General features: G+C 46.9%; 1 protein-coding gene across 1 annotated transcript in view; it reads left to right on the plus strand.

Moving 5' to 3' along the window:
- IGF2BP1 (insulin like growth factor 2 mRNA binding protein 1) overlaps nucleotides 1-23,313 on the plus strand; it is a 56,143-nt gene that overhangs the window by 26,610 nt on the left and 6,220 nt on the right. Inside the window, exons 3-10 of the mRNA XM_005301909.4 lie at nucleotides 13,747-13,795; nucleotides 14,976-15,027; nucleotides 16,407-16,470; nucleotides 18,400-18,681; nucleotides 19,627-19,761; nucleotides 20,381-20,503; nucleotides 21,857-21,992; nucleotides 22,412-22,534. Coding sequence (XP_005301966.1) covers nucleotides 13,747-13,795; nucleotides 14,976-15,027; nucleotides 16,407-16,470; nucleotides 18,400-18,681; nucleotides 19,627-19,761; nucleotides 20,381-20,503; nucleotides 21,857-21,992; nucleotides 22,412-22,534 — 964 coding nt within the window. The remainder of the gene's footprint in view (nucleotides 1-13,746; nucleotides 13,796-14,975; nucleotides 15,028-16,406; nucleotides 16,471-18,399; nucleotides 18,682-19,626; nucleotides 19,762-20,380; nucleotides 20,504-21,856; nucleotides 21,993-22,411; nucleotides 22,535-23,313) is intronic.

A 23,313-nucleotide genomic window follows, 5' to 3' on the forward strand; every position in this document is an offset into this window, starting at 1 on the left:
TTCCTATAATTGTGGAAATTTAAATCAGTTAGCAAATGCATGTCAAAGACGCTATACTGCTACCAGATAACAGAGATTCTCCATGGAGAAGACTTGTGCTGTTTGGAGAAAGAGGGTCTTGTTTCTATCCCCACAAAGCAACGCATGGTAAAAAGCATTAAGTTCTGACGGGTCACAGATTTGTTACACCAAGTTGCACTAACATAGTGCTTTTCCCTTCATCTATGGATCGTTAAACAATCTACAGGGTGGAAATTCTCTGCCTTTTCTCCCCTCTCCCCAACTGTGGAAATTTGCAGAGAACTGTGAAAGGAAGGTTGGTTCAGTGATTAGAGCACTAGTCTCTGCCTTGGGAAACCGGGGTTCAAGTGCCAAACCTGGGAGGGAGGAGATAGCTCAGTGGTTTGAGCATTGGCCTGCTAAACCCAGGGTTGTGAGTTCAATCCTTGAGGGGGCCACTTAGGGATCTGGGGCAAAATCAGTACTTGGTCCTGCTAGTGAAGGCAGGGGGCTGGACTCAATGACCTTTCAGGGCCCTTTCCAGTTCTAGGAGATAGAATATCTCCAGTAAATAAAAATAAAGTCCCCGCTCTGCTACTGACTTCCTGTGTGACCTCGGGCAAGTCACTTAGCCTGTCTGTGCCTCAGTTCCCTGTAAAATGAGGGTAATATCACTTCCCTAACTCAAAGGGTTTTGGGAAGATGAATACCTTAAAGACTGGGAGATGCTCTGGTAATAGGCCATACAAGGACCTAAAATGGAAAGAAGTTTGCTTTTGGATTTCATAAATACATGGGGGTCAATGAAGTGTCTGGAGGAGAATGAAGGAGGAAAGTGTTCGGGATATGCTGTAATCTGCTGCTGGCATTTTGTATTTAATACAAGTAGCAAAATTGGGAAGATGCAAGAGTTTCCATTAGCACTGAGGCATTTCTGGGAATTGTTTGGTTCCCCTCCCTACCCTCCCTCCCCCCCCCCGAATATCCCTGCAGCTGCTTTTTAATTTATTTTAAAAAGCAGCAGCATGTGGACAGAATCCTGTGACAGAGAGTCGAAGAGAGACGCATTTTACCAGGTGGAATCCCCCCTTGCAATGAAAGGAAGGTTTTGAAGTGGGATCTTGCTGTCAGCGTAAGACAAATAGTAGTTTGTGCCGTTGGGGAAAAAAAAACCCTTCCTCGCTTTTAGCAGCCGGTAGCTTCCCAGGAAACAAGCAGCATCCGATTATTTTTTGTATTACGTACGGGTTGCAATCTAGATCAGAGCCCTGGTGTGCTAGGTGTCTGGTATAGCACCTGCAGAGAGGCAGTCCCTGCCTCCAAGCCAATGAAATCGATCATGATACGTTAGCAAGGGCCTCGCAAAAGGGAAGAGATCCCAGGAGTCTCTGGCTTTGACACATCATGAATTGAATGCCAGGCGACTGCCTGCTGTTGAGTTATTTATTTGGCGTAAAGGCTGTGCTCTGAACGGAGGTCGGAGTGAGCAGGATCGGACCGTTCGTTTCAGTGTTGCAATGAATGGAGTTTCACCATTGGAGTTTCCCGTAAGCAGGTTCCACTCTGGTTTTTAAAAATAAAATAAAAGAGGGGTTTATTTATAAGTTTGTTTATTCAGGTATCAGAGGGGTAGCCGTGTTAGTCTGAATCTGTAAAAAGCAACAGAGGGTCCTGTGGCACCTTTGAGACTAACAGAAGTATTGGGAGCATCAGCTTTCGTGGGTAAGAACCTCACTTCTTCAGATGCAAGACTGAAGACTTCTTGCATCTGAAGAAGTGAGGTTCTTACCCACGAAAACTTATGCTCCCAATAATTCTGTTAGTCTTAAAGGTGCCACAGGACCCTCTTTTGTTTATTCATTACTTCACCCATCAGACACGGCCATTGCTGAGATTTCAGAAGGAGCGAGAATGTAAAAGGTTGTTAGTCTTTAACTGAAAGGTGAGTAGAACTACAAGGTAGATGAGGTGATATCTTTTATTGGACCAACTTCAGGTTGAAGAAAACTCTGTAGCTCGAAAGCTTGTCTCTTTCATCAACAGAAGTTGGTTCAATAAAAGATATTACCTCACCTACCTTGTCTCTCTAATATCCTGGGACCAACATGGCTACAACAGCACTGCAAACAATGAAAGGAGTAGGCCTGTCATTCACTGCTGGCGAACTTCATTTCAAGCCATATCCCTTATGGTATAATGGCCTATATTTTATTGCTGTATATGTGTACCACTGCCCTCTACTGGGCAGAATGGAAACTACACAATTCTGTAATAAGCCCTATACTGCTATAACCTCCTTTGGGTTAAGTATTTAACAGCTCTGTTGTTCTTGGGCAGGAGGGGTCTTGTTCCTGTTGTTGCCATAATTTGTTATAGTAGCTGGGTGTTATAGAGTTTTAGAAGTCATTTATGTTCAGATATAGATGTAAAGAGAGAAAACGTGAAGAATGGAAAGGAGGCTGATAAAGAATGCCTAATGTGTAGCATTTTTGATTAGAAGATCTGAAGGTTAATTAACTCATATTAATTAAGCCTCAATAGCTTAATCTGTGAGAGGCAAGCAGATATCCTTTTCGTTTTGCGGTGGGGAAACTGAGGCTGAGAGCGAAGTGATTTCCCAAATGTCACCCAGCAAGACTGTGCAAGAGCTGAAAATAGAACCTTGAGGTCTCCATTCACCTAGATTTAGGTACCAGACAGACATTCTCCCCCCCCCACCCCCCCCAAAAAAATCATTCTTGCTAATCTACAGAAGCTGCAATCAGAGGGGGGTTTTGTTTGTATGAAGAAAAATCAGATTCTACCTACAAACTCATGGCAAGGGAGTGGGATACGAACAGTTCTTGTCTGCACAGTGAATACATGGGAGACTAGATTATGGTCATGTATGTGAGGAATACATTCTTTGAGCATGCGGATGCTTGTAGCTGTCGTAAGACGTTTTAGGGGCAAGCAGTAGTCAGACACATGTTTTCTTCTATCAGTTTAAATCCTTTTGACCCTCTCTGAACTGTGACATTCCTTGCATTCTCGACTTCTTCAGCAATTGCTCTTCCATTCATTTCAGGACATGGATTAGCTAGCATCCAAGCAAGGGATTTGATTTCATATCACATTTTCCCCCAAAAGAAAATAGCAAATCAGACTGAAGTTTCTCTAACCCAACCCATTGGCTTCTGTGGGAGCTGTGGCATTTTCCATGTCAGAACTTTCCTGTCTTCTGAATTGATTAGCGCTTTTTAAGCCTTTTATGACTCATTTTGACTTGAACTTCCAAAAGAAAAAAGCATGGGTTTTAAAGATTTCCTCCCTCTTGGGTCGCATGGAGTTGATTTGATTTTTTTTTTTTCCAGTTCAGTTGAGAGACCTCATTAAACAGAGTTTTCCAGCCATTTGGTTTCACCGAGCTGGAAGGAAGATGTAGGGTTGGATATGGGGCATTTTCAGTTTAGTAATATGGATCATTCCAAGGCAAACAGTGAGTCAGATATTTTTCCTTTTGGGGTAAAACAACCCATGGGGGATCCTTTAATGTCACTGGTGATTTAGATTATTTCAGCCAGCACCTTAGCTGGTATAAATCAGTGTAGCTCCACCGATTTAAACTAGCCGAGGATCTGGCCCATTAAAAGTATATATTTTGTTTGTACCCACACGGCTCCATGTCAGATTTCATATCGGGGGTGAAATCCTCGCCCCATGAAGTCAGTGGCAGCTTTTCCATTGACTTTGATGGAGCGAGGATTTCACTCTTTGTTCACGGTGAAACCTACAAAAGATTTGTGATGTTGCAGCACCGGGGTTCTCAAATTGGGGATCGCGTAGGGTGACCAGACAGCAAGTGTGAAAAATCGGGACAGGGGGTGGGGAGTAATAGGCGCCTATATAAGACAAAGCCCCAAATATCAGGACTGTCCGTATAAAATCGGGACATCTGGTCACCCTAGGATTGCAACCCCTCAGGAGGTCATGAGGTGCTTACATGGGGGGTCGCGAGCTGTCAGCCTCCACCCCCAAACCCTGCTTCACCTCCAGCATTCCATATAAAAAAAGTGTTTTTTATTAATAAGGGGGGGTCGCATTCAAAGGCTTGCTGTGTGACATCAATCAGGGTGGATAAAAATCAATTATTTTTTTGATAAAATGCTTTTTGAGGAAAAAACAATCTAAGTTTTAATTAAGATGCATTATAGCTCAAAGATATCTCATCATGGAATAGGGATTATAAATTCTAATTTTAAAGTATGAGATAATATATTTGTGTAATGTTTAAGAAAAGTTTTGTAGATGAGTTCCAATAGTTCATGGATTAAGGATCCAATTTTATGGGGGTCCAGGGGCTTCTGTATAGATTATTTAGGTTAATCTTTCTATCTACCCAATGGGACTCAATGCTCAGTCTAGAAGATACCATCAGAGATGCTTAGTTTTGCAGTTCTCAAACTGTGGATGTGTGTCTCCAGAGGTAACATGCTTGTTAACAGCAAAAATGTTTTTTAAATAAATAAATAATATATAGAGGTGAGAAATAACAGACCTCAACTCTATTGTCCCTCTGCAAATTTGTGTACACAGAGTCAATCCCTTACCTCTCTCCAAAAGTGCAAAGTTTCAAAAAGTTCAATGAATAGAAGATTGTTGGGGGCGGAATAGATCTGGACAAGGAGAAGAAGTCTGGAGATAAATGTGAGAAGCGGGGACATATGCTTGTTTTGTTAAAATATTATATGTTTGCTGTTGAAGAAAAAAATCCAGAATATTTAATGTTGTTGTTTTAGTTAAATAAAACAAATTAAATTTCTGTCTGCTGATTTTCTCCTAATACAGCATGGCAAAAAAATCCTCCAAATATTAATGATTAACCTGTTGAATTGGAGATAGTTCAGCTCCCAATGACTTCATAAATACCTGCTTCAATTACCTTTGGTAAATGAAATAACCAAACAATCGTTCATTTTCTGATATAGCTGTAAAACTAATCTGAAAAGTTTTCAAAATAAATCACTGTTTAAAAATGGATAGTGTGTACCTTCTAAAAATGAAACCTACATCTATCTCTGAGTTGTGATGAATATGTATTAAGCTAACAACCAACAAGAATGCACTTTTATGTAGAAAACAGTGATTAAATCGAGTCTTCCTGACTAGTGATTTAAATTATGATTTAAATCAAATCCCCCGTCATCAATACAAACTGTTGTAGCAGAACATGGTGGTAGCCTTGCAGGGGAAAAATATTGGAAATTGATTTGTCCTCTTTATTTGGGAACATTTCTTCTTCTCACTTAGAAATTAACTAAACCACGTTCTGAATGTTTATTAATTTACTGGTTTATCATGTAATTAGAGCAAACAATCAATAATGACTAATAGTAAACATCCCCTCTTTCTGGTTGTGTAATCTCATGTTCTTGATTCTTCTTCTTTGACAATTTTGTGACTTTCTCTTTAATTCTAGGGCAATTGTGAACAGATCTGAGCTATCTTGATTGGCTGCAGTGGGTTAGAGGAGTCATGTGTCATTGGTTCTGCTCCCTGATTGGATGAGCACACAAGCACTGCTATTGCAAATTGGTTCTCATGAATCATAGGTCTGAAAATTCTGAATGATCATGAAAAGCAAAGGCAAAAAGGAGAGGAACATTGTTGAAGCAAATGCAGTTAAAATTTTGAAATAATTTTAGTGGACATTTTTTGCACAATTTAACTTAGTTCTATGTTTAGTAAAGGAAGTAGATATTTATCTATGTAATATGCCAGCTAAGTGTATTGTGTCAATAGAGGATAATAGCCTACTACTGCTACTAGCTTAAGTAAATTAACACATGTGGAATCATGTGGTAGAGGCCCATTTGTCTGAGCTGATAGTTTAAGACTATCCCTGCTCATGACCTTCAGCTATGGGCGGATACAGGAATGCCTTAAAATAAGTTTAATTTATATGCCAACTCTTTGCTAGCAAAGTAAGACATCTGAGATGCAAAAGCAAGGGAATTTGGAGGCAGAACTGCCCTAGCAATTGTTTCTCAGTCCTGCCGGGTTTGGCTTTAGTGGGGTTACCCATTGTTATATAGTTGTTTAGGGTCTGGATTCTCCATCGCCAGGCACTTTGTGTAGTCACTTACAGCAGGGTGACTCAAACCCTTAGTCTTTCTGTAGGCCCTGTGTACAATAACAGCTTCCTAAATAGAAGATGGGTGGTCCAGTGGTTAGGCTGCTAGCTTGTGATTGGGGAAACCTAGGTTCAATTCCCTCCTTGGTTATCTACCTTGGGCAAATGGCTTAATCATTCTCTGCCTTAATGTCCCCTCATAAATAGAATAATAGCACTGCCTTGCCTCACAGGAGTGTGTTGTGAGGCTAACTGCATTAAAGATTGTGAGGTGCTCCGATGCTGCAGCCATAGAAGCGCCTTAGCTAGCTAATGCAGCTGCTGTGCCCTGGTGAATGGTGCTGCACGAAAGCAGGGTAAGGCCCTGTAGCAATGCGGACTCACCCCTGTGGCGCCTCCTGCTGGTTGTCTCTGGGAATTAGCATTTCCAGCCTCTGGAGCGCCCTCTGCAGGCTGGTGTCCCGCTGCCGCTTGGCTCCCGTATCAGACCCGGTGCCCTGTTATCTAGGGTGCTGCCCCCTGGTTATACACCCCTCAATCTCAGGGTCTACACTCTCCGGGGAATCCCCCCGCCTCGCCTCAGTTGTAGGCTACTGCCAGTCACCAACTTGCCCCTGGGGCAGATTGCAGTGTCAGCCACTCCTCATAGGCAAGGTTGGGTCTGGACCTGCTGCTAGGGTTACCATATTTAAAAAATAAAAAAAGAGGACACTCCACGGGCCCTAGCCCCGCCCCTTTCACAGCCCCGCCCCTTTCCCACCCCTGGCCCCACCCCAACTCCGCCCTTTCCCCGCCCCTTCCCCAAAGTCCCCGCCCTAACTCCCCCTCCTCCCTCCCAGCCACGCGAAAAGGGCTGTCCGAGCGCTACCGGCTTTACGGTTTGCCGGGCAGCCTCCAGACCCTGCACCCCCGGCCGGCGCTTCCCCAGCGCAGCTGGAGCCCAGGAGGGGAAGCGCCCAGCCGGGGGCGCAGGGTCTGGAGGCTGCCCAGCAAACCATGAAGCCGGTAGCACTCGGGCTTCGGGCAGACCCCTTGACTCCGGACCCCAGTCGCTGGCTGGGCACTTCTCCTCCCCGGCTCCAGCTGCTCTGCTCCGGCGGCGCAGGGTCCAGAGGCACGGGGGCTGCCCGAAGCCGGTAGCGCTGGCTCGGGCAGCTTGGCTCTTAAACAGAGCCGAAGAGTGAGTCCGGGGAGGAGCAGAGCAGCCGCGGGAGAGGAAGTGCCCGGCCGGTATTTTTCCCGGACATGTTCGGCTTTTTGGCAATTCCCCCCGGACGGGGGTTTGATTGCCGAAAAGCCGGACATGTCCGGGAAAAACCAGACGTATGGTAACCCTACCTGCTGCCTCTCTCTGCAACCCAGTGCCTCTATGGGGCCTTGGACAAGGCCCTGCAGCCTGGGGAGTTGCCAGCCTGGCGCTCCCCAGCCCCTCTGGCCTTTCCCCAGCCCTGCCTCACTCTAGGCACCCTGAGCTTCCCAGTCTGCTCCTGGCTTCCCTGGCTTTTATAGAGCCAGCTGCGGCCTGATTGGGGTGTGGCCCCAGCTGTGGCTGCCTTCCCCAATCAGCCTAGCCTATCCCCTGCCACATCCCTCTGCCAGGGCTGTTTTAAGCCCTTCAGGGCAGGAGCAGGTGACCGCCCCGGTACAGGGGCCCCCCCATGTTCATAAAGTAGGTCTTTTGTTACACTGCTGCAGGTTTCCTTAACGCAGAACACGCCATTGGCTATGATAAGATAGATTTGTACAAATGCCACCCCGAGGAGTTCTGTGCCAGTGTGGGCAATGGATATTTTTCTAGCGGTGTGGAATGTAGGCCAGCATCAAGGGAGGTTCAGTAAAGCTTACGCTTGAAGACCGCTTGGAAGCTGCCGGTGTCTTAGAAGACGCTGGCCGACTTGCTGGCTGGCTGACACAATGGTGTAAAATGTTCCCAGGATGGCACAACTTTCCAGGGCATTTCTGGATGCAATTCAGTAAGTGGACTGATTGCTTGTGAGCGCTTGAGTCATGTAGGGGATCAGCTACCTGGGAAATCAATCCTTTCTCCTTATACCGCCAAGACAGTTGATTCGCAGTGATGTGCAAGCTAACCGTTTCCTAGATCTGGATGTTTGGATGCTAAGAGTTAGGGGGTTCTTAGCCTTGGGGAATTCTGAGCTTTGAAAGTTGTTCCGGCTTGGGTCTGAGTTTTTGACCTTTTGGGCATGGTATAAAACTCACCCAAGCATAGAGCTTATTGGAGTGGTGGTGCTGCATGTTACTATATGAGCAGAACAAACAACTCGTAATGAAATAATTTGATGGCTCTCCATTTTCCCTTCCTTTTGGGGCAGAGTGGATTGATTGAAATCAAAAGTGATTAAATTGGCAAGCAGGAAACCTTGATTTAAATATCGAATTTTAATCTTGTTTGGCATTTGTACTTTTAGTTATTTTCCTAAAGAAAGGCTGATTCTCATTTGTATCCATTAGTCTCATCTGTTAGTCTATAAGGTGCCACAGGACTTTTTGTTGCTTTTTACAGATCCAGACTAACACGGCTACCCCTCTGATATTAAAAACATGTTGATTTGCAACTAAACATTGCCTTTGCACTAAATATCGTACTTCTTTTTGCTAGCTAGGAGGAGGCACGAAATATATACACATTTATTTAAGCAATTATATAGCTTCACATACGTTTATTCTTAATTTTTACATTTTATGTTAGAAAAAGGGTGAATATTACATTTCTTTACTAGATGATTCATTTTTTTCTTCATGAATTGTGTCAAGCTGTATTTGGATGGAAATTGGAATTGAATTAAAAATATATAACAGCATTTTAAAATTGTTTTTGTTGGTTAAATAATCTACCTTTAATGTGCTGGATACATCAGAGTATGTTTGTCAAAACATGATTTGTATTTAAAACTAATTGCTATATGAAACAAAGAGGATCTGTATTTAGTGAATTGAACGGATTGTTCTGGTCATCCTGTCCTTCAAGATTTTAGAACTAGTAGATCTCATCCTCTCGCACCTCATTTTTATTCATAGATTGGAAAAGAAAAGCAAGTTTTCCTGCTTTTTCAACTTCCAATCGATTTCTCAACTTTGAATGAACTAGCCATTGAGCTGGAGAAGTTGAATAAACCAAAATGAAGAAAATATTCTCTCTGCACCTGCAGAAGAAGCTACTGCTGTCAAAAGCTGGTTTAGCACTTCAACAAACCCTCTGGTTCCAGGTGCTTAACAAATGACTTCTACCAATTCAGTGGGTTTGGCTTTCTTTAAAACATCAGCAGTAAACATGCACTACTTGAATATTATTTTTATGTAATTTAAATTATTTTAATAAATTATAGTAAATTTAGACTTTAATATCGGTTGGCATAATTTCACATTGGATTTTAAATAAATATATTTTTCCTTTTAAAAAATAAACCTAATTTAATGAAAAATTCAGATTAAAAAATTAAGCCCAAGAGGTTTTTATTTATCCTGATTTGGGGGTTGTCTGCAAAACTCTTCAGCACTTTTTTTGGAATTTATTAATAATTCAGAATGAGCCAACCAGATTTAACCAATTCCCTTTACTTTCTCTTGGTCGCTGAGCTCTGTTGGTTGAAGAGCTCTCAAACACCATGGTGAACCCGTCGATAGATACAGTTACGGTCACAAGTCACACAGTAGAGTTTCTATTCCCTGGATATCTGAACATAACCTATATCGTGCTTTCAGCACATTTGCGTGTGCAAACCTAATATTTGCTCTCTGGGAGCATTTTGACTAGTATTTGGTTGGGTAATTTCAAATCAATGGCCAGGCCCCGAGGGCCGGTACACATGGCAGCTTTTTATTGTTCTACATCGAAAAAAAATAAAATCAAAAAGCTAAATGCATCCTTAACTACTCCTGGTGTGCATCCTGCCTAAAGCATTCAGCACCGCATTTAGCTACATGCTGTTCAGCAAAGCACCTGGGACCTGATCAAAAGTCCACCGACATCAGTGGAAACGTGGCCGCTTACGGCTGTGACGGACTGATATGGCCCCCATTGTGTAGTGACAGAGCACCTCACAAGCTTTTATTCTCAAGTGCTATTACCCCCATTTCACAGCTGGGGAATAGAGGCACAGAGAATAGTAAGGCTGGGGTTGAAAATCGACAGTGCATTAGCCTGGTGCTCGCTAGCTGCCCGTGTAGACCCTGCCGCTACTTACTAGCGGTTCCCTTGCATGCTTTGACCTATGTCCCTTTCAAATGGCAGTAGATCAAAGCACAGTAGGGAGCTTTTAGAGCGTGGCAGCAGTGTCCCACACAGAGTGCGCGGCACATTGCTTGGCATAGATTAATACCCCAGCATTAACTGTCCATCTAGACAAGTGACTTGCCCAAGGTCATAAAGGAAATCTGTGGCAGAGCAGGGGCTTGAACCAAGTCACCAGCTAGCGCCATAACCAATGAACCATCCTTCCTCTTGCTGGATCAGCCCCTTAAAGCATGCGCTTAAATCCCATTGAAGCCTGAATTTTAGCATGAGCGTTAAGGGCTTTGCTGAATGGGGATGGATTCCCAATTTGGACCTGTGTGCTGTAGTTCACCTCCCCTTAGCCTGGGTATAGGGTGTTCAGCATCACTCAGGATTTGGTCCATTGTGAGCCACCTTACGATGCTAGGAGGTGATTTAAAGGGATTAAATCTAACCACGGGGGGGGAAACCCCGTTCCTGAGAGTTTGACATTAGGTAACAATCTACGCATCAGTAGCTTTCGGAAGAGCTGTGCGTCTACGCATTTCACTGCAGTACCAGTGGCCCCAGCCCTCCGCTCCCTTCTGAAACAAACGTCAGGAAGCCCAGCGAGCCCCTCCGTGCTGCGCTCATCTCAGCTGTTTGTAACAGCTGTGGCGAAGGGGCCGGCGTCGGAGTGGGAGTCAGTGAGGTAAATTTGGCTTTGAAAGAAAAAAGATTCTTTTCTATTTTGGGAACTCGAGGTTAGAAAGAGCCAAGATGTGACCAGAGAAGTGGCCTGTTCTCAACTTGAACGTGTGATTTAAATTAAAAATATATATATTTTCTCTTCTAAAGCATTAAAATTAGAGCATGTTTATAGTCCCTTCCTCCAACCCTTGTGTAGAGATTCCCCTCAGTCTTGTCTGACCTCCAGAGATTCCACCTCACTTACTTACAGTACTTTTGGGATCAGCCTTAGATGGATGAAATTGTAGTTTTCTGTAGAGCTGGACTCCAGCCAGAGTATTGGGAACCTAGGTCTAGATTCCAAATAACACAAGCTTTGAGGTATTTGAAGACGTAGGTTTAGTTTTGGGCCTGTCCTTCATTTCCTTCAGGATTTTCTATAAACTATATATTGATGGATCATTTTTCTGCTAATTGTACCTTGGATCATTTTAAAAAAAAACAAAGTGTTTAACAGAAATCCAATATTTCAGTGTGAACCGTCAGAAAAGGCAGAAGTGTCCAATAAATATTTCTGTTCTGTCTTTGTGGAAAAAGTCAGATGATGTATTCATATTAAACAATGATGAAATACTTTCCAACAATAGCTCCGGAAGTTGATAAACAGCAATTGCGAAAGTTAGACGTTTTAAAATCAGCCGGTTCGGATCACTTGATTGAAAGTGTTTTAAAAGAGCTGGCTGACGAGCTTTCTGGACTGTTAGTTGGTTTTCAATAAGTCTTGGAACCCCGGGGAAGTTCTAGAGGACTGGGAGAAAGCTAATGTTGTGCCACTAGTTAAAAACGGTAAAGGGATGACCTGGGTAATTTCAGACCTCTCAACCTGACAGTGATTCAAAATAATGGAGTAGCTGATGTCGGACTTAATTAATAAAGAATTAAAGAAGAGGAATATAAATTAATGCCAATCCACATGGGTTTAGGGAAAATAGATCTTGTCAAACCCACATAATATCTTTTTGATAAGATTACAAGTTTGGTCGATAAAGTAATAGTGTTAATGTAAGAAACTTCAGTAAGGCATTTCACTTGGTACTCCATGACATTTTGATTAAAAAACCAGAATGGTACAAAATGAACATGGTGCACATTAAATGGATTAAAAACTCAAAATGTAATTGTAAATGGGGAATCGGCATCAAGTGGTTGTGTTTCTAGTGGGGTCCTGCACGGATCAGTTCTTGGCCCTACGCTATTTAATATTTTTAATGACCTGGAAGAAAACAGAAAATCATTAGCAATGAAGTTTGCAGATGACACACAGATTGGAGGAGTGGTAAATAAGAAGAGACAGGTCACTGAAATAGGAATCTGGATTGCTTGGTAAACTGGGTGCAAGCAAAAAATATGCATTTCAAAAAGGTCAAATGAAAAGTCACGTATCTGGGAACAAAGAATCCAGGCCATGCTTACAGGAGCGGGGAGATGCTATCCTGGAAGCAGTGACTCTGCAAAAGACATGGGGGTCCTGGTGGACAATCCATTGAACATGAGCCCAGTGCAACAGAGTGGCTGAATAGGGGAATGCAATCTTTGGATGTATAAACAGGAATATCAAGCAGGAGTAATGAGGTTATATGACCTCTGTATTTGGCACTGGCATGAAGTTCTGGTGTTTTCAGTTCTGGTCTTCACAGTTCAAGAAGAGTATTGGTAAATTGGAGAGGGTTCAGAGAAGAGCCATGAGAATGATCAAAGGACTGGAAAACATGCCTTATTTTGAGAGACTAAAGGAGCTCAATCTGTTTGTCTTATCAAAGAAAAGATTAAGTGGTGACTTGATCACAGTCTGTAAGTACCTCTCTGGGGAACAGAAATTTGATAATAGAGGGCTCTTCAATCTAGCAGACAAAGGTCTAGCAAGATCCAGTGGCTGGAAATTGAGACTAGACAAATTTAGACAAAGAATAAGGCAGAAGTTTCTAGCAGTGAGGGTAATTAACCATTGGAACAGTTAATCAAGTGGTCCCTTCTGGCCTTAGAATCTATGAATCTATAATGGCAAAAGCACTTCTTTAGCCTGGTCCCCACTAACCCCCCACTTCGGACTAAGGTACGCAAATTCAGCTACGTTAATAACGTAGCTGAATTCGAAGTACCTTAGTCTGAACTTACCGCGGGTCCAGACGCGGCAGGCAGGCTCCCCCGTCGATGCCGCATACTCCTCTCGCCGAGCAGGAGTACCGGCGTCAACGGCGAGCACTTCCGGGATTGATCCGGGATCGATTTATCGCGTCTAAACCAGACGTGATAAATCGATCCCAGAACATCGATTGCCTGCCGCCGGACCCTCCAGTAAGTGTAGACGTACCCTTTGTCAGTATAACTGAGTCTACCCTGGAGCTTTTTCTGGTACAGAAATGTCATAAAGAAATCCTACCCCTCACCAACACAGCTTTTCCTGCAAAAGTTTCCAGTGTAGACCTGCTCTTCATGAGTGACTTTCACCTCTCTGCCCCTCAGGTTCTCTGTCTGCAAAATGGCACTAAATGATATTTGTCTACCTTGCCAAAGATAATGTGGGGCTTGATTAACTGATGCTCATAAAGTGCTTTGGGGCAAATATAAGTGTTAGCATTACTCAGTGTACGGAAGGGAAATACTTTGAAATGCAAAGGGCCTCATTTCAGACAACAACCTGGGCTTGAAATTGATTTTCTTTTCATTTCAGGAGCCGCAAAATTCAGATAAGAAATATCCCACCCCAGCTACGATGGGAGGTAAGTGAAACACCTGAGCAACTGCAGACCTGGCTTATGACGTACAAACCATTTAAATACCGACGCTTGATCTTTAGAGCCCTGCAGATTTGCGGATATCCACTTTATATCTGTGGATTGTGGATGGATGCAGATCCAAATCTGTGGATGAATGTGTTTGTGGATCCGATGCGGATACAAATTTTGTATCCGCGCAGGGTTCTATTTGATCTTGTCTTGACTAGCCTTTTGTACCCCTCGTTCATTGATCTCTAGGGTGATGAACAAACATTTGTACCCTGAGACAAATGGGAGTAGCCACACGAACCTTTTTAAATGTATTAAGCTCCTCCAGTTGGTAATGAATTAACTCAAGGTACAAAAATCTCCGGAAGACGAACCCAAATTGTGCTTGGATCACCTTGACTGCTGCATCTTCCATCTCCGTGACCTCCCCGAGTTCTGTTTCTCCTAATCAAAGTGTTGGCTGCTTTTGATGCATATGAGAAGCTTCAACCTCTGCCAACACTCTCACTGTCTCCCGGTTGGTGTCAGGGTGCAGTTCCAAATAGACTTCTCTGGTCTTTAAAACCTGTGGTGGACTCATCCCTTCTAGACCTGAGCCATGGGGCTTCGCGAGCCACAAGTGATTATTGGTGCCCAGCTTGAGATGCCTTAAAGGGGCCTGGTTGTCAGAAAGTGCTGAAAAGCGCCCTCTGAAAATCTGGCCTCTTTAAAGTGTCTCAAATTGGGCAGCAAGAACTGGAGGTGCCCAAAATCATTGGCCATGTTTGGAAATGGTGGCTTTCATACTACAAGCTGGATGAACGAACGGACACCCACCCACCCCTTTTTTGTCTTACCTAGCACCAAGAAGCCCTAACTGAGTTGGGCAACCATTGTGCTAGGGGCTGTACAAACAGTCCCTGCTTGCCATCTAGATAGACACAGGGTGAGAGGGGAAACTTACATACAGAGAGGGGAAATGACTTGCCCAGGGTCATGCAGCAAGCCAGGGGTTGAGCCAGGACTAGAATCCAAGTCTTCTGACTCCCCGTCCAATGCCTTCTCCACACATGTTCTAGAACTGCCAAAGCTAGGCTGTCCGATCACGAGAAACTGGGTTTGATTGAAGATTTGTTTTATCTTCCAGGTCTGGTCATATGCACCCATGTAATGTAGTTTCCCCTTCCTTTTATAGGTGTTGGATGGTTTGCTAGCTCAGTATGGTACTGTAGAAAATTGTGAACAAGGTAAGAAAGTGTGTTAGTGTGTGTGTGTTCGGTTAGATTATTAGACACTAACTTTTTCCGGAGTCAGTAGAATTCAGTTTAAAAGCTGTTGGGAAGTAAAGGCTTCTTTGCTCAATCATTTCATAGAGGGTGAAATTTAATCCTGTGCAGAAGGTCACATGTTCATAGGCCTTGGGTTGGTCCTCTGACCGGGGGCAAATTTAACTCCGTGCGTCTGACCAATGGGTTGTCATTGTCTCCTCTGTACTCCTGTGTAACTCCCATTCACTTTCCCTATGATGGCGCGCTAGGAAAGATTTTTGGGGCTCCAAAGTCTGGACTTGCCAGACTGGATCAGAACCAAGGTCCATCTAGTCTAGTTTCTTGTCTGAACGTGGCCAGTGCCAGATGCTTCAGAGGAAGAGGTAAGATCCCCGCTGTAGGCAGAAGTGGGATAATCTGCCCCCTATATTCGGTCTCTGCCTGGTCTCTAATAGAGCTTTAGGGCTACAGCCCTAAAGCAGGAAGTTTAATATTCCCTCCCAGATGTTCGTTATAAGTGTGGATATTCTTGTTACCCATATACACGCCCAGTCGCTTTCGGAATCTTGTCATGTTCCTGGCAAATCCTCAACCTGTAACAGGACATGTGGGGAGGAAAGGAGGAATGGGTAGGGAGTAACTCACCCAGGTTACTCCTGCATTGAGCGGGTTTGACTGATGCACGTCTTCCATAAAGACCTCCGGGCTTGAAACCCTAACCCTAACCCTAACCCTTTCCCTTCTGGCTCAAATCTGTGAGTGACTAAAACTCCTTGGAGTAATGACGGCTCTTCGATGTCCTTTGTAGAGTCGGGTTGGGCATCTCTCTTCCCAGTGGCCAGGTCCCCGGGGTGTAGGATGCATGATCAAAGAACAAGAACCAGCAGGGGTGTCAAGGATTGAATGGGCCACAGATGCCAATCTCTCCTCTAGCTTTATACCTTGGTATATTGGCTGGATACATGTTAAATATCATTCCCCTCTTTCCCACCCTCCCCCACCTGGGCCAGCTTGTCCCAAGCGTCAGCCGTCCCTGGGGGTTCAAATCCCTATTAAGGAGTTTGTATGATAAGCCCTCTATGGTAGGTTCGGGGATTCAACCCAAGATCGCTAGAACTAAAATCGTGGGCCACTATGCTTGAACTGAGCAGTCAAATGCCGTAACTGGTTGGCAGTATGGCCCAGATCCTCCCACATTGACGTCAATGGGACTTAGGAGACGATCTGGGGCTAACTGGAAAAAGGATCTGGGGGGGGTTCTTAGTTTTTAAATGTAAGACATTTTATTTAAAAAGCAGCCCTCAAACCGATTGCCCTTCTGCACCATTCCCACTAATTCATGTGTGTTTTGCTCGAAGTGAACACAGACAGCGAGACGGCCGTCGTCAACGTCACCTATTCAAACCGGGAGCAGACCAGACAGTAAGTGAAATTAATCTGCCCCTATGCCCCGTGCTCTTTTAAGGGTGACGAAGGAGGGAGTTGCTTTTGTCCAAACAGAAAGCCTTCCCCATCCCGGCCCCTCCAGGATTTTGTAGAAAATGGCTTGGCCAACCCCAAGCATTCAAAAATCAAGTGGCAGCCCCTCCCCCCATCCAAAATTATGAGTTTGGATTAAATATCATGAGCCTCTTTAAAACATTTGAGGTTCTTATTCTTTGCCTCCTGGTTTCTGAATCTTTAGGGGCACTCAGGTCAGGTATTCAAGCTTTTCTGTGCAATCACAAGGGCTCGAAACGTATTTATTTGAAAGAAAGCTGAGATTCCTTATCTAATCACAGGACTCCAGGAGCTGGGGCTTTACAAATATGCCAAAGATTGCGAGAGTGAGGGAAAAAATCTATGGTGTGAATGAGTTTTAAATCGTACACCTTGGTCCCTGACGAAACGACAGCCAAACGCAACTTGATCATTTTGCACAAGGATGATTCCGATTCTGAATGGCTTGTTGATGTGACGTGAATTGGGATCTTGCTGCTGCACAGATTAAATTTCCCTTTTGTGACGGTACCCCAAAGATCGGTTCTGTCAGAAGCCCTAAAAGAGAGCGATTGATTCAGACCATTTTAAATTTAAGTTGAAACAGGAGGATTTCATAGATGTAAAGCCCAGAAGGGATCTTTAGATCAACTCGTCAGACCTCCTATATAACACAGGGCATAGAATGTCATCTGGTTACCCCTATGGTAAAGCCTACTAACTTGTGTCTGGCTAAAGCTCATCTTCCATAAATGCATCCAGTCGTGATCCGAAGACCTCAAAAGATGGAGAATCGACCTCTTCCCTGGATAGTTTGTTCCATTGCTTAATCACCCTCCCTGTTAAAAATTCTGTGCATTATTTCTAAGTTGAATTTGCCTGGCTTTAACTTCGAGATTGCTAGTTCTTGTTATGCCGTTCTCCACCCTTTAGTACCTGATATCTTCTCCCCACAAAGGTCCTTATAGCCTGTAATCGGGTCACTTCCTTATCTTCTTTCTGATAATCCAAACAGTCTGAGCTCAGCAAATCTCCCACTGTACGGCATTTAACATGTATAAGGAACCATAGCATCTGGTACGGCGCCATTTCTAGGGGACGTTTCACTAGGGTGAGCAGATAGCAAGTGCGAAAAATTGGGACACTTTTTTCGGGGGTATAGTTGCCTATATAAGACAAACCCCTAATGTCAGGACAGTCCTGATAATATCTGGAAGTCTGGTCATCCTACGTTTCACGGGGGTTGGAGTATCAAAGACTTTTTGGATAAACTGGGGGTCAGGTTAACTGGGTAAAGTGGGACACTGAATGAGAGTTGGCTAGATGGGGTTGTAGCATGGATGGTTCTTGCTTATGCGGGTAGTGCCATCTATTGGTAGCTTTGTGAAACTACAGCCAGCTTTTTCACACAAGAGAGAAATCAATTAAAAAATTGGCCAGAATTCATCCGTGGGGCAGCTTCGGTGTGTGGGGGATGGGGGGGGTTATACCAGGAATGAATCTGGCCATTTTGTGTTCTCATTCAATAACTTGGATTGATATAGTCCTCAAGCCAGAATGATCAACTTAAAGACCCCCCTCATCCACTTACAAAGCCAAGCGATGGCCTGACTTCCGTGAGTTCTGGTGCCTTCTGTGGTGTTGGGGTCTGTGACTTTAAGGGCTGAACTTCCCAGACAGAGAGTCTGGGCAGGGGGCTATGAAGGTCATATTGTTATGCCCAGCCAGTTGGAACCGGACACTGGAATAAAGCAACGTTTTTGCAAACATCTTTTGCACTGGGTGATCTCTGAACGTCATACCTGATGCAGCAGGGAATGAATGGCGAGAAGGGACATAACCTGGGATGTTCTTCCTCTCTCTCTACACCAGGGCGATCATGAAACTGAATGGGCACCAGCTGGAAAACCATGCACTGAAAGTCTCCTACATCCCCGACGAACAGTCCATGCAGGGGCCTGAGAATGGGCGGCGGGGCGGCTTCGGCACACGGGGGGCCCCCAGGCAGGGCTCGCCCGTTGCTGCAGGAGCGCCCGTAAAGCAGCAGCCGGTGGACATCCCACTCCGACTCCTGGTGCCCACGCAGTACGTGGGGGCCATCATCGGCAAGGAGGGGGCCACCATCCGCAACATCACCAAGCAGACGCAGTCCAAGTGAGTCCCGCCTTCTCCTCCCGCCTGCCTCCCTGTCCATCCGTCCCCTGCCCCTAGTCTGAAAGGGCTGCTTGCACGCTGTCGTGGGGAGGAGTTCAGAGCATTGGCCGTGTGGGTGTAAGGGGCTGGATTTTTCACTGGGGGAGAAGGACTGGTATTATTAAGTTGTAAGAATTACCCCAGAGCCTCCAGTCCTCTGTTATCCCCACCCAGGCTGCATCTGTCTCCTCCATCCCTTAGCAAATGGAGACAGAGACCGAACAGCTCTTCCCCACTGCCACCCACCTACAGATGTGGGCTGTGCTGGCTGAACCGTCCCATTTCTTTCCCCTCTCCTAGGCCATCTGGTTGTAACTGGGGTCCCACCCTGCTCCCTGCAGTGTTCTGAAACAGACTGGGTCTCCCATTCAGAACCATAGATTTTTAAAGCCAGAAGGGATCGTTAGATCGTCTAGTCAGATCTCCTGTCTAGCCCGGGCTAGAGAATTTCACCAAGTTACTCCTGCATTGAGCGGGTTTGACTAAAGCACGTCGTCCGTAAAGACCTCCGGGCTTGATCTGAAGACATCCAGGGATGAAGAAGCAACCTCTTCCCTTGGTGGTTTGGTCCACCCTCGCTGGTTAAAAATCGGTGCCTTATATCTAAGTTGAATTTGCCTGGCTTTAACTTCCAGCTGTTGGTTCCCATTACCCCTTTCTCCAAGACAGCCGTGGAGTCTAAGACTTCAGAGTCTAGCATCTGATCCGTACTGCTCCAAGCACACGTTCCAGGCCAGCGTGTTATTGAGCGAACCCTGCACTTTGCTGTTCTTGACCCACTTCTGGGCTGCCCTCAAGAGAGGGTTCAGATTTGGAGCAAGATCAGCCTTCAAGCCATTCGAAGGTCACGGAGCAGAATGCCCCATGTGCGTGTGTTTCACTATGGTGTGTTTTGTGCCCACGCAGAATCGACGTGCACAGGAAGGAGAACGCGGGAGCAGCGGAGAAAGCCATCAGCATCCATTCCACCCCCGAGGGCTGCTCCGCGGCCTGCAAGATGATCTTGGAGATTATGCAGAAGGAGGCAAAAGACACCAAGACGTAAGGCTTTCAGCTTCCCGGCTGTACACAGGAGGTCTCATCCCCCCTCTGCTCTCCCTTTGTGGACTCACTGCACTGTGATGTCTTAGTAGCACCTTTGGAAGTGGGGGGGGTTTCCCTAGAGGATGTTGCAGGGGCCAATGGATTTAGCTCATGGGGCTTGAAACACTTCTGAAGAGGCCCTGTCCAGGAAAGAGGGTAACAGCTGAGGGCTGGACTTGTCCACAGGCACTGCGGCCCCCGTGCTTTTTGGCCACCCACCCGAGATCCTGCAAAACTACCCAGGTCCGCCCCTTCAGGCAACGGGATGCTGGGGGAAAGGCAGTTCCCAGCCTGATACCCCCCACACTTTAGATGTCAGTTTCATTACGTTAGAAAACTAGCCCCGACAGGAAACCGAATGGGAGGTCTTGACTCTCCCCCATGTGAGGTCCGTTTGGCACCTTGGAAGCATGGGGGCCATCAGGGGCCTGATTGTGACTCCCTGATTCTGTGCTGGCGATGCAGCCAATGGGCTGCTCGAATTTACTCAGCTGGTCCCCAAAGGATCTTACCCCATGGGCCTAGCAAGTCCCCACTCGGCCATTGGGGGTTTTCATTCCCTTTCCTCTTTCTCAAGAGCTGACGAGGTTCCCTTGAAGATCCTGGCCCATAATAACTTTGTGGGGCGGCTGATCGGCAAGGAGGGGCGGAACCTGAAGAAGGTGGAACAGGACACGGAGACGAAAATCACCATCTCGTCGTAAGTCTCTCTCTCTCCCCCCTGAAACGTGCCCGAGCAGAGCTTTTAGGCTGGGGGGGAGGTTTAAAGGAGCCGAAGAGAATTTGTCACCCAACTGTGACAGACGGCTAAGAACCAGCAGGTGACCCAGCGCTCTGGTCCCTGGAACTCCAGTTAGTTTCCCTCGGAGACGGCCTGAGTGAGGAAAGGAGGGGCTAATTACCAGATCCGCCTGGGCTGAGGAGAGCTAATTACCCGATTCACTGGGGCTGTGTCTACACTTACACTACTACAGTGGCAGTGCTGCGCTGTAGACCCTTTCTGCAGCGATGGGAGAACCCGTCCCGTCGCTGTAGTGAATCCGCGTCCCCGGGAGGCGGTGGCTATGTCAATGGATGAATTCTTCCGGCCACCTAGTGCTGCCTATGCCGGGGATTAGGTTGGCTTAACTGTGTTGCTCAGGAGGTGGCTTTTTCACACCCCTGAGGATGTAGCTGGGTCAACCTAACTTTTAAGTGTAGACCTGGCCTGGTGGGGTAGAAGAGGAAACCAGGAAGGAACTGGGGGGGGGGGGGGGGGGAATGGGAAGTGGGGGCTAGCAGTACCAGAGTAAGGGCCATGTCCGGGGGGAGAGATCCTTCCCCTCCTGTGGGAGAAGGGGGTTGTGAAGCTGACTGACCCCGTAAGTAGAGTTGCTGCATTCACATGGGAGCGCTATAAACAAACCGTGTGGCAATACCTACCAGGGCCGGCGCAACCCATTAGGCGACCTAAGCGGTCGCCTAGGACACTACAATTTGGGGGGCGGCGACCGCGGCCCTAGGCGGCGGAAAGTCCTGCCGCCTCTGTGTGGGGTGACATTTCGGGCCGGGACCTTCCGCCGCCTAGGGCAGCAGAAAAGCTGGCGGCGCTCCTGATACCTACACATGGGCGGAAGCAGCAGAATTTGGGGGCGGGGGAGAACAGGAGTGGGGGAGCACACGTCGAGTGGGACACCTGTTTGATTCAGGCTCCCTTAACTTCTCTTGAAGATCTGAGTCCCAAAGGGTTCATTTCTCTGCGCACGCAACTGTAGCCCACTGGCGCGCGCGCGTGTGTGTGTGTGTGTGTGTGTCACGCAGCGGTACCCATTCACAGAGGATGTGAGTCTGTTGCAGCCCCACCTAGGGACCTGTGGCTTTTAAGCGCAAGCAGTAGCAGCTCCCGCTCTTAGCTTTGGAGGCCCTGGGTCAATGCATAAGGAGAGTCACAAAGCCCTGGATGGTGCATCAGATCCGTGCGGGTGTTGCTGTGCCGTGGCGACAATGAATCAGGGTGCGGGGCTGCCGGCGGCACACTTTCTCTCTCTCTCTCTGATGGCTCCCCCACTTCCAGTTTGCAGGATCTGACTCTCTACAACCCTGAAAGGACGATCACGGTGAAGGGCTCCATCGAGAACTGCTGCAAAGCCGAACAGGAGATCATGAAGAAAGTGAGGGAAGCGTACGAAAATGACGTGGCTGCCATGAGCGTGAGTATCAAAGAGGGTCATTTCCCCCTTCCCCCCCACTTGGGACACCAAGGCTCGGTGCCTCTCTCCCCTAGCCGAGGAGCCGCCTGCCACCGGGGAGAAAACCGGGTGTGTGCACCGAGCAGTGCTTGCATCGGCAGCATGGGTGAGCCTGGCGTGTCACCACCCTCTCTTCCAGCGGACAGCAAACCGTCTCCCAGCCGCCCCTGGCAGCTTGTTCCACTCCCGGGTTCAGTCCCTGATGCCCACGCCCGCCCTCCTCCCCTCCCCCCCCCCACAGGGCACAGAGTAACATGGATGGCGTCTAGCCCGATGGGGCTCTGATCTCAGTTGGGGGCCACCGTAGTTGCTGCTGTGATCCCAATAACAACGTGCCTCTGTTTCCCTCCCCGTCTTATCCCTGTCTCTCATTCTCTCAGCTACAGTCTCATCTGATCCCCGGCCTTAACCTGGCTGCTGTCGGACTCTTCCCGGCGTCTTCTAACGCGGTGCCGCCGCCTCCAAGCAGCATCTCCGGGGCAGCGCCATATAACTCCTTCATGGTAGGCAGATGCCATGGTTCTTGACTCAATCCCGCTTGTTTAGGGAGAGTGTCTCCTAGGCACCTAGGAACGTGGCAGTCCTGGGGGCTGGGGAGGGGGGGGAACGGGACTGGACGTGCTCTGGCTAGCTGCTCAGATGATAATTCCCCAAGCCCTGTGTCTGTGATCCTGGCCTGGTTTTATTGTACACAGAGACGGGCTTGGGTTGCCTGGTTTTACAGGCCCAGAATTTGGAGGGCTCCTATCTGAGACGTGGGTTGAACTCCAGATAGACTCCCTTGTAGCTCAGGTGCCCGGTCTGGAGATCTCCTTCGAAAAGGGACGAAACAGGTGTGTTTGGCCTCTGGGCTTTCCTTGTAACACAGCTCGAGTTGGCTGCGGCACAGCTGGGACGTGTGATGAAATGCAGACCCCCCCCCCCCCCCCAAGAAGAGAACATGAAGGACCAGCAGCCCCTGGTGCCCTGGTCTCCCTGCCATCAGGGAAATGACCGTATGGATCCAGCTCTTCCGAAGTGCAAATTACGGGCTGTGATTGTGTCTCCCTCTAGTGGCGACCGGCACAGACACGAGCCCGCTACCAATTCGTGGTTCGTTCTCCTCCCGGAAGGTGCTGTACGCTGTCAGCCCTGCACCTTGCAGGAGTAGACCCTCGCTGTTGAAGGTCCCGGGCTTGATCCCTGCTGTCCCCCAGGGGACACACTGCCCATCTAGCAGCCCCACCGGCTTTGTGCCCGCTACGTTAGGAGTTTGCTTTGTTTGGATCCGTCCGATTTAATT

This window comes from Chrysemys picta, chromosome 24, assembly GCF_011386835.1.
Source record: "Chrysemys picta bellii isolate R12L10 chromosome 24, ASM1138683v2, whole genome shotgun sequence".
NCBI classification, from domain to species: Eukaryota; Metazoa; Chordata; order Testudines; family Emydidae; genus Chrysemys; species Chrysemys picta.